Source organism: Tachyglossus aculeatus, chromosome 14 (assembly GCF_015852505.1).
Source record: "Tachyglossus aculeatus isolate mTacAcu1 chromosome 14, mTacAcu1.pri, whole genome shotgun sequence".
In the NCBI taxonomy this organism is placed as follows: Eukaryota; Metazoa; Chordata; class Mammalia; order Monotremata; family Tachyglossidae; genus Tachyglossus; species Tachyglossus aculeatus.
Window position 1 is genome coordinate 59,001,795 of NC_052079.1, and position 14,428 is coordinate 59,016,222.

At 53.6% G+C, this 14,428-nt stretch overlaps 1 protein-coding gene across 1 annotated transcript; it reads left to right on the forward strand.

Annotated features, from left to right (window-relative positions):
* The first annotated feature begins 2,902 nt into the window (after positions 1 to 2,902).
* MCAT (malonyl-CoA-acyl carrier protein transacylase) lies at positions 2,903 to 8,649 on the forward strand. The gene is made up of 5 exons (XM_038756098.1): positions 2,903 to 2,989; positions 3,140 to 3,391; positions 4,100 to 4,187; positions 6,454 to 6,671; positions 8,010 to 8,649. Exons 1-5 carry the CDS (start codon positions 2,903 to 2,905, stop codon positions 8,457 to 8,459), a joined length of 1,095 nt encoding a protein of 364 aa, XP_038612026.1. The 3' UTR covers positions 8,460 to 8,649.
* The last annotated feature ends 5,779 nt before the right edge of the window (positions 8,650 to 14,428 follow it).

Consider the following 14,428-nt stretch of genomic DNA (forward strand, 5'->3'; position numbering starts at 1 on the left):
AAGCTCTCCAGTCAATCAATCAATCAACCGTATTTATTGAGCACTTACTGGGTGGAGAGTACTGTACTAAGCCCTTGGGAGGGCATAATATAACAGAGTTGGTAAACACACTCTCTGTCCACAATGAGTTTACAGTCTAGAGCCGGAGACAGCCATTAATGTAAGTAAATCAAATCCAGGTATCTACATAAGTGTTGTGGGACTGAGGGAGGGATAAGAAAAGGGAACTATTCCAAGTGCAAGGGTGACGCAGAAGAGAGTGGGATAAGAGGAAATGAGCTTAGTAGGAAGGCCTCTTGGAGGAGATGTGCCTTCAAAATGACCTTGAAAGCGGGAAGAGTAATTGTCTGTCAGATATGAAGGAAGGATGTTCCAGGCCAGTGGGAGGATGAGAGCGAGTCCCACCGCCCCCTCCCACCCAACGTTGCTCTCCTTACCACCCTGCGCCCACCCACCCACTTCTCCCTCTCAGCCAGAGGACTCCAGGAGACCCTTTTCAGTCGGGAGAAGGGAGCCAACGGCCCGTTGGGTTTTAATTTATTTTCTAATATTATTATTTGGGGAGATTTCCTACTGGTTTTTTTTGTTCCTTTATTTTTTTTTATTCCAACCTTCGCTTCGATTAAAGAATCCATTCCCGGACCTCGAGACCAGAAAGGTAAAAAAAAAAAAAAGCCAAGAGCCGGGAGTTGCCATCCTTAGAACAGTGTCCAGCGCTTAGAACAGTGCTTTGCACATAGTAAACGCTTAATAAATGCCATCATTATTATTATGGGGGGAATTGGGGGAAAGGAGGAGTGGGACGGAGGGGAGCTGGGATTTGGGGTGGTGGGGAGACGTTGCCGCATGGTAGCCCTGCTGCAGGCTACTGCTGCAGCATCTATCCAGCCCTATTTGCTGAGCGCTCACTGCGTGCGGAGCACTGCACTAAGCGCTTGGCAAGTATATTGGGCAACAGAGACAATTTCTGGCCCCCAACGGGTTCCCAGTCTGGCGGGGGGGCGGTCTTTGGCTGCGTCCTTTTGGGGGTCGGGGGAAGCCCCCGAAGGCTGCTGCAGTCTGGTCTTGGGACTGATTTGCATTCGGCTCCTTGGAAATTGGGGAAGCTTTCGGGGGGCTCCTTTTTGGGGACCCCAACCAGTCCGGGAGAGGCAGGATTGCACCAGTTTCCGCCTTTCCGAGCATTGGGAGGGGCGGGCCGGGGGCACGCGTGCATCCGTGTATGTCTACGTATGTGTGCTTGGATGTATTTGTGTATATATGTTTGTACGTATTTATTATTCTATGTATTTATCTTATTTGTACATATTCATTTTATTTTGTTAATATGTTTTGTTTGTCTCCCCCATCTAGACTGTGAGCCCACTGTTGGGTAGGGACCGTCTCATATGTTGCCAACTTGTACTTCCCAAGCGCACACCGTAAGCGCTCAATAAATACGATTGAATGAATGAATGGAGAGAAAGAAGAGATGGAGTCCGCAGCCCAGCACGGTTATTTAAAATAAATAAATAGAGTAGTAAATACGTACAAACAATGGGCTCACAGTCTAGAAGGGGGAGACAGAGAACAAAACAAAACATGTTAACAAAATAAAATACATAGAATAAATATGTACAAATAAAATAGAGTAGTAAATACGTACAAACAGTGGCCTCACAGTCAAGAAGGGGGAGACAGAGAACAAAACAAAACATATTAACAAAATAAAATACTTAGAATAAATATGTACAAATAAAATAGAGTAGTAAATACGTACAAACAATGGGCTCACAGTCTAGAAGGGGGAGACAGAAAAAAACAAAACATTAACAAAATAAAATAAGTAGAATAAATATGTACAAATAAAATAGAGTAGTAAATACGTACAAACAATGGGTTCACAGTCTAGAAGGGGGAGACAGAGAACAAAACAAAACATATTAACAAAATAAAATAAGTAGAATAAATATGTACAAATAAAATAGAGTAGTAAATACATACAAACAATGGGCTCACAGTCTAGAAGGGGGAGACAGAGAACAAAACATATTAACAAAATAAAATACATAGAATAAATATGTACAAATAAAATAGAGTAGTAAATACGTACAAACAATGGGCTCACAGTCTAGAAGGGGGAGACGGAGAACAAAACAAAACATATTAACAAAATAAAATAAATAGAATATGTACAAATAAAATGAATAGAGTAGTAAATACGTACAAACAATGGGCTCAGTCTAGAAAGGGGAGACAGAGAACAAAACAAAACATGTTAACAAAATAAAATACATAGAATAAATATGTACAAATAAAATAGAGTAGTAAATACGTACAAACAATGGGCTCACAGTCTAGAAGGGGGAGACAGAGAACAAAACAAAACATGTTAACAAAATAAAATACATAGAATAAATATGTACAAATAAAATAGAGTAGTAAATACGTACAAACAATGGGCTCACAGTCTAGAAGGGGGAGACGGAGAACAAAACAAAACATGTTAACAAAATAAAATACATAGAATAAATATGTACAAATAAAATAGAGTAGTAAATACGTACAAACAATGGGCTCACAGTCTAGAAGGGGGAGACGGAGAACAAAACAAAACATATTAACAAAATAAAATAGACTAAATATGTACAAATAAAATAAATAAATAGAGTAGTAAATACGTACAAACAATGGGCTCACAGTCTAGAAGGGGGAGACAGAGAACAAAACAAAATAAGTAAAATAAAATACATAGAATGAATATGTACAAATAAAATAGAGTAGTAAATACGTACAAACAATGGGCTCACAGTCTAGAAGGGGGAGACGGAGAACAAAACGAAACATATTAACAAAATAAAATAAACAGAATAAATATGTACAAATAAAATAAATGAATAGAGTAGTAAATACGTACAAACCTATGGCGGGGACGGGAGGCGGGGCGGAGGGCGGAACCTTCGTCGTCGCCCCCTGCTGGTGGCGCGGCCCCGCTGTCCCGGCCCCCGGGGTCAGAGGTCACCCGGGCCGGCGGCCACGGCGGTGATGATGCTGGTCCCGGGGCGGCGCGGCCTCCCCCGGGGCCGGGCCTCGGCGCCGCTGAGCCCGTTGGGGGCGGGGGAGGGGGGGGGAGGGGGCGGAGGGGCGGCGGGGCGGGCAGCCCCCGGTGTCGGGCTCGGTGCTGCTGTTCCCGGGCCAGGGCAGCCAGGCGGTGGGCATGGGGCGGGGGCTGCTGGGCCTGCCCGCCGCCCGGGCGCTGTACCGCGCCGCCGCCGCCGTGCTGGGCTACGACCTGCTCGACCTGTGCCTGCGGGGGCCCCCGGCCCAGCTGGCCCGCACCGTCCACTGCCAGCCCGCCGTCTTCGTCGCCTCGCTCGCCGCCGTGGAGAAGCTGCGCCACCGGCGGCCCGAGGTGGCCGGTTGGGCCGGTGGGCGGGGAGAGGGAGCGAGAGAGACCGGAGGAGGGAGAAGGTGGCCCCCGGGGAGGGAAGAAGGGGACGCCCCCCGCCCCGGCCGTAGGCCAAGCCGTCCGCCGGGGTGCGGCGTTTGACAGTGCCCTAAGCACAGCAAGCGCTCAGTAAGTACGATCGAATCAATCAATCAATCGATCGTATTTATTCAGCGCTTACTGTGTGCAGAGCACTATACTAAGCGCTTGGGAAGTACAGCAGCGTGGCTCAGTGGAAAGAGCCCGGGCTTTGGAGTCAGAGGTCATGGGTTCAAATCCCGGCTCTGCCAATTGTCAGCTGTGTGACTTTGGGCAAGTCACTTCACTTCTCTGTGCCTCAGTTACCTCATCTGGAAAATGGGGATTGAAGACTGTGAGCCCCCTGAGGGACAACCTGATCGCCTTGTAACTTCCCCAGCGCTTAGAACAGTGCTTTGCACATAGTAAGCGCTTAATAAATGCCATCAAAAAAAAAAAAGTTGGCAACACCTAGAGACAGTCCCTACCCAACAATGGGCTCGCAGTCTAAATGGGGATTAAGGCAGTGAGCCCCACGTGGGACAACCTGATCACCCTGTATCCTCCCCAGCGCTTAGAACAGTGCTTTGCACATAGTAAGCGCTTAACAAATGTTTATTATTATTATTATTATTAAAAATGAATGAATGACAGGCGATTGAGAACTGCGTGGCGGCGGCCGGGTTCAGCGTGGGAGAATTCGCAGCCCTCGTCTTCGCCGGAGCCATGGAGTTTGCGGAAGGTGCGGGGTGTGGGGGGGTCCCTGCCCGGGAACGCCCCCCGGGAGGGAGGGCTGGGCACTGGTGCAGCGCCGAGGAGTGGCCCCTCAAGGGCGGGGAGCAGCGGGTAGCTTGATAGAGAGGAAAGAATAATAATTCTTAGTGATGATGGTACTCGTTAAGCGCTTACTGCGTGCCAAGCCTTGGTCTAAGAGCTGGTGTATATAATAATGGCATTTATTAAGCACTTACTATGTGCAAAGCGCTGTTCTAAGCGCTGGGGAGGGAACGAGGTGATCAGGTTGTCCCACGGAGGGCTCACAGTCTTAATCCCCATTTTGCAGATGAGGTAACTGAGGCCCAGAGAAGTGAAGTGACTTGCCCAAAGTCATACAGCTGACAAGTGGCGGAGCCGGGATTTGAACCCATGACCTCCGACTCCAAAGCCCGGGCTCTTTCCACTCAGCCACGCTGGTGTATATATGTTTGTACGTATTCATTACTCTATTTTATTTGTACATATTTACTCCATTTTATTTTGTTAATATGTTTTGTTTTGTACTCTGTCTCCCCCTTCTAGACTGTGAGCCCGCTGTTGGGTGGGGACCGTCTCTATATGTTGCCGACTTGTACTTCCCAAGCGCTTAGTAATAGTAATAATAATGATGGCATTTATTAAGCACTTACTATGTGCAAAGCACTGTTCTAAGCGCTGGGGAGGTTACAAGGTGATTGATCAGGTACAGTGCTCTGCACACAGTAAGCACTCAATAAATACGACTGAATGAATCCAAGGTAATCAGGTTGCCCCACACGGGACTCCCAGTCTGAATCCTCATTTTGGATTCACTGGGGAAATGGACAGAGTGTAGCGGTAGAGCGACCTGGTGCCCGTGGCCAGGAGTCCCTCTGATCCGAGAGGCTGCAGAGAGCCCTGATGGCTTCCAGGGAGGAGAGGGCCGGAGCTAAACAATGAAGAGGGATGGTTCTGCCACTGCCTTGCAGACCGGACCCCAGAGATAGGTAGGTCATTTTGCAGATGAGGTAACTGAGGCACAGAGAAGTTAAGCGGCTTGCTCCAGGTCACACAGCAGACAAGTGGCAGAGCTCGGATTAGAACCCGTGTCCTCTGACTCCCAAGCCCGGGCTCTTTCTACTAAGCCACGACATTATGGTACTTGACCACCTCCTGTGTGCAGAGCACCGTTCTAGAGACAGGTTAATCGGGTTGGACACAGTCCCTGTCCCACCTGGGGCTCCCAGTCATTCATTCACTAATTCATTCAATTGTATTTATTGAGCGCTTACTGTGTGCACAGCACTGTACTAAGCGCTTGGGAAGTACAAGTCGGCAACATATAGAGACGGTCCCTACCCAACAGCGGGCTCACAGTCCAGAAGGGGGAGACAGACAACAAAACAAAACATATTAACAAAATAAAATAAATAGAATAGTAAATATGTACAAGTAAAATAAATAGAGTAATAAATCTGTACAAACATATATACAGGTGCTGTGGGGAGGGGAAGGAGATAGGGCGGGGGCGATGGGGAGGGGGAGAGGAAGGAGGGGGCTCAGTCTGGGAATGCCTTCTGGAGGAGGTGAGCTCTCAGTAGAGCCTTGAAGGGAGGAAGAGAGCTAGCTTGGCGGATGTGCGGAGGGAGGGCATTCCAGGCTAGGGGGAGGATGTGGGCTGGGGGTCGACAGCGGGACAGGCGAGAACGAAGCACAGTGAGGTTAGCGGCAGAGGAGCGGTCGTAATCCCCATTTCCCAGGTGAGGCGACTGGGGCCCCGGGAAGTGAAGTGACTTGCCCGGGGTCACGTAGCAGACATGTAGTTGAGCCTGGTTTGAAACCCAGGGCCTTCTGACTCCCAGGGCCGTGTTCTAGCCACTGAGCCACACTGTCGTTGTCAGTGTGGGAGCAACAAGGGAGTGGCCGCAGACAAGACTGTAGTCAGAGGGCACAGGGTTGGAGTCTGAGCGCTCACTGGGGACATGGACAGAGTGTAGCGGTAGAGCAACCTGGAGCCCATGGCCAGGAGTCCCTCTGATCCGAGAGGCTGCAGGGAGCCCTGATGGCTTCCGGGGAGGAGAGGGCCAGAGCTAAACAATGAAGGGGGATGGTTCTGCCACTGCCTTGCAGACCGGACCCCAGAGATAGGTAGGTCATCGGGGAGGCTGTGCTGGAGGCTCCTGGGCCGGAGGAGGAGGGATGGGGGTAGGTTTATGCTGTGGAAACTTTAGCCCCCAGGAAAAGTTCTGGAACATCACTCCTTTCCCTGGCAGGGTTGCACGCCGTGAAAGTCCGTGCCGAAGCCATGCAGGCAGCCTCCCAGGCGGCGCCCAGCGGCATGCTGTCCGTCCTGGGCCGACACCAGACCAAGTACCACCTGGCCTGCGCAGAAGCCCGGGAGCACTGCCTGGCCCTGGGCATCCAAGACCCCGTGTGCCAGGTGGCCAACTTCTTGTTTCCCGACTGCAGGGTCATCGCCGGTCACCTGGAGGTATGTGGCCACGTGCCCACCTCCGCCCTGAGCCCCAGAGCCAGGCTGTGCTGGTGTCGTGCGGGTTGTCGACCTGGGGTCTGTGTGGGGTGTGTCTGCTTGAAGTGGCCCGGTCGGGGCAGTTGTTGGGTTATGTACTGGCGGTCTGCTGTGTGCGTGTGTGTGTGTGTGTGTGTGTGTGTGTGTGTGTGTGTGCGCGTGCGTGCGTGCGTGCGTGTGTGTGCACCCTGACTCGGCTGGAGTGGTTGTTGAGTTGTGGACTGATGGTGCGTGTTGTGTTTATCTGCCCGCCCTGATCCAGTTGGGGCAGTTGTTGGGTTGTAGACTGGCAGGGGGGTGCGTGTGTGCGTATGTGTGTCCATCCACCCTGACCTGGTTGGGGTGGTTGTTGGGTGGTGGACTGGCGGTCCGTGCTGTTTGCCTGCGCCGCCCCGCCCTGGTGGAGCGGTTGCCGTTCGGGTCGGTGGCTCCGTGGGGTGGCAGCACCCGTTAGGGAGCCACAGTGGAGACCCCTCCCCACGGGCCTGGAGGTATGGCCCAGCAAGGGGCCAGCTGGCAGGGGCCGGGGAGCCCGGCTGTCCCGTGAGAGTTTTCCGCCTGGTCCGGGGGAAGCAGAGAAAGGAAGCAAGGAAGCTGCAGTGGCGGTGGAGACCACAGTCCCCACCGGGAGCTGGGGGTGAAGTTGAGGCAGCCTGCGAGGTGGCCGGCGACTGCTCAGCCCCTGTGGGGTTGCACTCACCACAGAGTCAGCCCGGGGTCTGAGAGAGACTGTGAAGGGCCCAGGTGGTTTGGCTGCGACCACCCTGTTGGCGGCAGGGTCTCTCCCCGCCTCCCCAGTCTGGTCAGCACAGCGAGGGAACTCCACGGGAAGTGCAAGCAGAGTCAGGCCCTCAAGTACGAGGACTCCCACCCATGACCTGGTGGGGAGCCAATCCACCCTCATGTCTGCTAATAATAACAATTGTCATATTCATTAACTGTGTGCCAAGCACAGAACAAAGTGCCAAGGGAGATACAAGATCATCAGGTCCCACGTTGGGCTCCCAGTTTAAGAGGGACAGTGGGTCCTGAATTCCCATTTTGCAGATGAGGGATCTGAGGCACAGAGTAGTGAAGTGACTTGCCCAAGGTCACACAGCAGACTTGTGGCAGAGCTGGGATCAGAGCCCAGGGCCTCTGACACTCCCAGGCTCGTGTCCTTTCCGCCAGGCCAAGCTATCTGGAGATGGCCGGTCCACCTTCCCGTCAGGTAACCATCGATCATCCCCACGGGAAGGGGCGAGGGACCGGCCCACTGTCTGTCCGGTGGTCCACTCAGTATGGTTTCCGCACTCCCAGGCCCTGCAGTTTCTCCAGAAGAACGCTTCCAGGTTCCACTTCAGGAGGACCAAGCCGCTGCCTGTCAGCGGCGCCTTCCACACGCGCCTCATGGAGCCGGCCCAGGAGCCCCTGGCCCAAGTCTTGGCCAAAACGGAGATCCGGAAGCCACTGGTTGCGGTCCACTCGAATGTGGACGGCCACAAGTACCATCAGCCGAAGCACGTGCGGCAGCTGCTGGTCAAGCAGGTGGTCACGCCCGTGAAGTGGGAACAGACGATGCACGCCATCTACGAGCGCAGGAAAGGGACGGACTTCCCACAGACCTTCGAGGTGGGGCCCGGGCAGCAGCTGGGGAGCATCCTGAGAAGCTGCAACCTGCAGGCCTGGAAGAGCTACAGCCGCGTGGACGTCATGGAAGATGGAGAAGCTGAGGACGGGGCGGAGCACGGGGAGGGGGGCTCCCCGTAGGAGGCTGAGAGGGAAAGCAGGGCGGTGGCGTGGGGTGGCCGCGGCCCAGGTCGAGGACTGGGTTCCCACTTGGTCCAACTGGCCTTCTGGAAGCCCATAACGGCCCGGTTCCCACCGCCCTTGCTGGGAAGCAGCAGTGGATCCGAGGCCTGCTCTGCCTCACTGTATAAAAGATATATTTTCTACCGGTCTGGCTCTGGCTTTCCTTCCCTCGATAGTGGGGGCAAACCTTTGCTTAGGCCCGGTAACTCAAGGCTCCCAGTTTGGGGTGAACCGAGGCTTTGGCATGCTCAGGCTTGGTTTCCCACCCAGCTTGGTGCCGGCTGACCGACCCTAATTCCCCAATGGCATCCCTGTCCACCCCGCCCCTAGGAGCCTGAGATGGGACTGAGCCTAGAATGAAAGAGAAGGTGCCAGCGGAGTCTCCAAAGCCATATTTTATTCAGCCGCACCCCCCCCCCCCCCAACCCCGCCTCAGCCCGAAGAAGTGTGACCCGCATTCCTTCTCCCATGGCGGCGGAGAGAGCCTCTGTCCAGCACAGGCTGTCCCCAGTTTGAGCCCCATTCCTGTATGGGTCTGGTCCGGCCCGGCCCCATGCCAGCATGTCAGGAAGCTCCCCGGCAGGGGCCACATCAGTTTCTAAATAATCTGTTAAACATCAGCCCCTCCCACCACCCTCCCATCAGGTAAGAAACATCAGCAGTGACCCAGCACTAGCTCACAACTTAAATAGAAAAGAGCCATATCGCCCCCAGGGATGTTACACCCAGAGGACAATGACGGCAAGGTTCCAGAGGTCGGAGTCCAGCAGCGACCCCCTCCTTTCCTTTCCGACGGCCAGCGTCACATAAGCAACCCCTGCTGGACTGCCAGACCCAGCAGGGAGAGCAACAGGATGGCAGCCGACGTCTTCTGCCACCCAGAACCCAAGGGCAGAGCTGGAAGCTGGCGGGGAGAAGGGGTGGTCCACGCTGGATCAGGCTGGTCACCAGGGTCAGTGCCTGCCTCGACCACACCATGTCCCCCCCACCCATAGGCCCCGAAGGGCGAAGCGGGAAACTCACCCAGCTTCCGTCGGCCACGGGCTCCCAATCCTCCTCTCCGGGATCGGCCACTCCCTTGGCTAACCATCTGAAGATGCTCGGCTCCCCAGGCCGGGCGAGACTGGATGCCCGAACAGAAGAGAAGCAGGAGGGGGAGACGGGGTCATTTCACAAATCCCGCCCCGACCGAGCCCCTGAAGGCCTCGTGGCTAAGAGCAGATCTCCGCTAGAAGTTCCCAGCTTCTCCCTGTCCTCCCGGCTTGGTGTGTGCACAGCACAGCCTTCTTCACAATAAGGGTAGTTAATAATTATTATCGTGATGTTTGTTAAGCACTTACAGTGTGCTGGGGTAGATACCAAATAATCAGGTCAGACCCAGTCCCTGTCTCTCATGGGCTACACAGTCTAAAAGGAAGGGAGAACAGATACCGAACCCCCATTTTGTAGATGAGACCGAGGCACACTGAAGCAACTAGCCCAAAGTCACACCACAGGCAAGGGGTAGAGCTGGTATCAGAACCCAGGTCCACCCTTTCCACTACTCCATGCTGCTTCTCGTTGGCTGACTCCCACACGTTGCCCAGTGCTTTGGGTTTCAGCGAGCTGGAACTGCAGCCTTCTGCCCGGCTGACCTAGACTTGCCTGGCAGGAGGAGCAAGGGGGTTGGCCCCAGGAGGACCCCGAAGAGGACCCTGGCCGGGCAGGAGGAACAAAGCGGAGCTGGCTGAGAGCAGAGGAGCGAGGCCCGGGAGAACCCTGAAGAAGACCCTGGCCGTGCAGGAGGAGCAGAAGAGCGAGGCCTTGAGGGGCTGGCCCCAGGAGGACCCTGAAGAGGAAGTTGGCTTTACCTTCTCCGAGGGGCCCAGGCCAAGCCGGCCAGTGGGCTCTGGATCTTCCCAGGGCCGGTCCTGTTGAACTCATCCCCGATGATCGCCAGCTGGTGGCCAATGAGAGCGGCGGTGCTGTCAGAAGGGGTCACACACATGTCTTGGGGACAACAGATCCAAGCCCATCCCTGGAACCGGCTCTCAGCCCAGCAGGCCAGGCCCACACTTCACAGCTGTCCCTGTCCCCGAGTGGGATAGATTCATTTACACGGGCTACTGGGAGCCCCCCTCAGGACCACCATCTCTGGTCTCCGGTCCAGCACACATGGTCAGACTAGCTCGGGATGGGGCCAGGACAACTGAGAACACTCCCTTGAATGTCGGTGAGGACCCCAACTGTCCATCCACCGATTAAGAGACTCCCAGAGACAGGAGGGAAGCACTTAGTCATAGACTACATTTCAGAGTTTTTGCAACCAATCACCGAAATGAGGTTTTGTTTCGTTTTTTACATTCATTCATTCAATCGTATTTATTGAGCGCTTACTGTGTGCAGAGCACTGTATTAAGCGCTTGGGAAGTACAATTTGGCAACATATAGAGACAGTCCCTACCCATCAATGGGCTCACAGTCTAGAGGGGGGAGACGGTCAACAAAACCAAACATGTGGACAGGTGTCAAGTCATCAGAATAAACAGAAGTAAAGCTAGATGCACATCATTAACAAAATGAGTAGAATAGTAAATTTGTACAAGTAAAATAGAGTAATAAATCTGTACAAACGTATACAGGTGCTGTGAGGAGGGGAAGGAGGTAGGGCGGGGGGATGGGGAGGAGAGGAAAAAGGGGGCTCAGTCTGGGAAGGCCTCCTGGAGGAGGTGAGCTCTCAGTAGGGCTTTGAAGGGAGGAAGAGAGCTAGCTTGGCGGATGTGCGGAGGGAGGGCATTCCAGGCCAGGGGGAGGATGTGGGCCGGGGGTCAATGGCGGGACAGGCGAGAACGAGGTACAGTGAGAAGGTTAGCGGCAGAGGAGCGGAGGGTGCGGGCTGGGCTGTAGAAGGACAGAAGGGAGGTGAGGTAGGAGGGGGCGAGGTGATGGACAGCCTTGAAGCCGCGAGTGAGGAGTTTTTGCTTGATGCGTAGGTTGACTGGCAGCCACTGGAGACTTTTGAGGAGGGGAGTAACATGCCCAGAGTGTTTCTGCACAAAGATGATCCGGGCAGCAGCCTGAAGTATAGACTGAAGTGGGGAGAGACAGGAGGATGGGAGATCAGAGAGGAGACTGATGCAGTAATCCAAGCAGGATAGGATGAGAGATTGAACCAGCAGGGTAGCAGTTTGAATGGAGAGGAAAAGGCGGATCTTGGCGATGTTGTGGAGGGGAGACCAGTAGGTTTTTGTGATGGATTGGATGTAAGGGGTGAACGAGAGAGCAGAGTCGAGGATGACACCAAGGTTGCGGGCTTGTGAGACGGGAAGGATGGAGTGCTGTCTACAGTGACTGGAAAGTCAGGGAGAGGGCAGGGTTTGGGAGGGACGATAAGGAGTTCAGTCTTGGACATACTGAGTTTTAGATGGCGGGCAGACATCCAGATGGAGATGTCCTGAAAGCAGGAGGAGACCTGAACCTGAAGGGAGGGAGAGAGAGCAGGGGCAGAGATGTAGATTTGGGTGTCATCAGTGTAGAGATGATAGTTGAAGCCTTGGGAGCAAATAAGTTCACCAATGGTGAGTGTAGATAGAGAACAGAAGGGGGCCAAGAACTGACCCTTGAGGAACCACTACAATAAGGGGATGGGAGGGGGAGGAGGAGCCCGCAAAGGAGACTGAGAATGAACGGCCGGAGAGATAAGAGGAGAACCAGGAGAGGACGGAGTCTGTGAAGCCAAGGTTGACAGCATGTTGAGGAGAAGGGGGTGGTCCACAGTGTCGAAGGCAGCTGAGAGGTCGAGGAGAATTAGGATAGAGTAGGAGTAGTTGGATTTGGCAAGAAGGAGGTCATTGGTGACCTCTTAGAGGGCAGTAGACGGAAGCCAGATTGGAGGGGGTCAAGGAGAGAGTTGGCATTGAGGAACTCGTGGCAGCGGGTGTAAATGACTCGTTCACAAGGAGTTTGGAAAGGAATGGTAGGAGGGAAATAGGGCGATAACTAGAAGGGGAGGTGGCGTCAAGAGGGTTTTTTTAGGACGGGGGAGGCGTGGGCATGTTTGAAGGCAGAGGGGAAGGAACCAGTGGAGAGTGAGCGGTTGAAGATGGAAGTTAAGGAGGGGAGGAGGGAAGGGGCGAGAGATTTCATAAGATGAGAGGGAATGGGGTCAGAAGCACAGGTAGCTGGAGTAGCACTTGAGAGGAGGGAGGAGATCTCATCTGAAGGTACTGCTGAGAAGGATGGGAGAGTAGCGGAGAGGGTTGAGAGCAGGGGGGTTGGAGAAGGGGGAGGAGTGACTTTGGGGAGCTCAGACCTGATGGAGTTAATTTTACTAATGAAGTAGGAGGCCAGATCGTTCGGGGTGAGGGATGGAGGAGGGGGAGGAAGGGGGCCTGAGAAGGGAGTTAGATGTACGGAAGAGCTGACAGGGATGATAGGCATGGGTGTCAATAAGGGAGGAGAAATAGTTTTCCTTGGCAGAGGAGAGGGCAGAGTTAAGGCAGGAAAGCATAAACTTGAAGTGAACAAGGTTGGCTTGGTGTTTGGACTTTCGCCAGCAGCATTCAGCAGCTCGAGCATAAGAGCAAAGGAGGCAGACAGTGGCAGTGATCCAAGGCTGTGGGTTAGTGGTACGAAAGTGGCGAAGGGAAAGGGGAGCAAGCGAGTTGCGTGGAGTAGAGCGGGTAGAGTTGAGAGCAGTAATCTGGTCATCAAGGTTGGGTAGAGATGAAAGGGAGGCAAGGTGGGGTGTGAGGCGCTCAGAAAGATGGATGGGGTCGAGAGAGCGAAGGTCTCTGTGAGGTAGTAATATAGATTTACAGGGGAGAGGAGTGTGAGTGAGGAGGCACGTGAGAAGGTTATGATCAGAGAGAGGGATTTCAGAGTTGGTGAGGGTGGAGATAGTGCAGCGGTAGGAGGTGATGAGGTCGAGGGTATGACCAAGTTGGTGAGTGGGCGAGGTGGGGTGGAGCAGGAGGTTGGCAGCATCAAGGAGAGATAGAAGGCGGGTGGCAGAGGAGTCACCAGGGACATCCATATGGATGTTGAAGTCTCCGAGGATCAGAGTGGACATGGAAAAGGAGAGAAGGAAAGTGAGAAAGGGGTCAAAATCGTTAAAGAAGTTGGAGGTGGGGCGGGGGGGGGGCGGTGGTAGATGACGTCTACAAGAATCTGGAAGAGCGTGCAGTGTTTTTGTCTGGAAATTAAATGAATAAAATGGCTCAGTCCAGAGCAAAAAGCCAAAAAATTTGTGGCTAACTGCACCAGTATCTCAGCTAATCGGCGCTGGGGCAGAGACTGAGAACGGCCCCCCTATGGTGGTCCTGAATTTTCTCTCTGGGCCTCAGACTTGGGAAAATATTCCCCGACAACCTTAATGTCCTGATTCCTGCCAAGCGCCCCACGACGGCTTCAGGGACCGAAGTTCTTACAGCCTGCAGGCCAGAGCTGGCAGCGGGCAGAGGTTGGCCAGATACCACATCAGCCTGAACTGACTGGTCACCCAGGGCCAAAGTCTGTAACAGGTGAGGTGGCGAAGGGGGGAGTGGAGAGGGGAAGGCATTACCTGATGGCTAATCGCATGTGCTCAGCGCCGTCCAGAGTCCCTGGCTCGTGGGGTCCTGCGGGCTGGGCCCCGTTTTGGGATGGTGCGAGAGCTGGGTGCCGGGGCGGTGGTCTTGCTGGAGACATCTCTCGTCTGGGAGAGATCAAAGAATAATAATGGTATTTGTTAAGTGCTTACTATGTGCCAAGCACTGTTCTAAGCTCTGGGGTACATCCAAGTTAATCACATGGGGCTCACAGTCTTAATCCCCATTTTACAGATGAGGTGACTGAAGCACAGAGAAGAGAAGTGACTTGCTCAAGGTCACACCACAGACAAGTGGCAAAGCCGGAATTGGAACCCACGACCTACTGACTCCCAGGCCCTTGCTCTATCCACCAAGCCA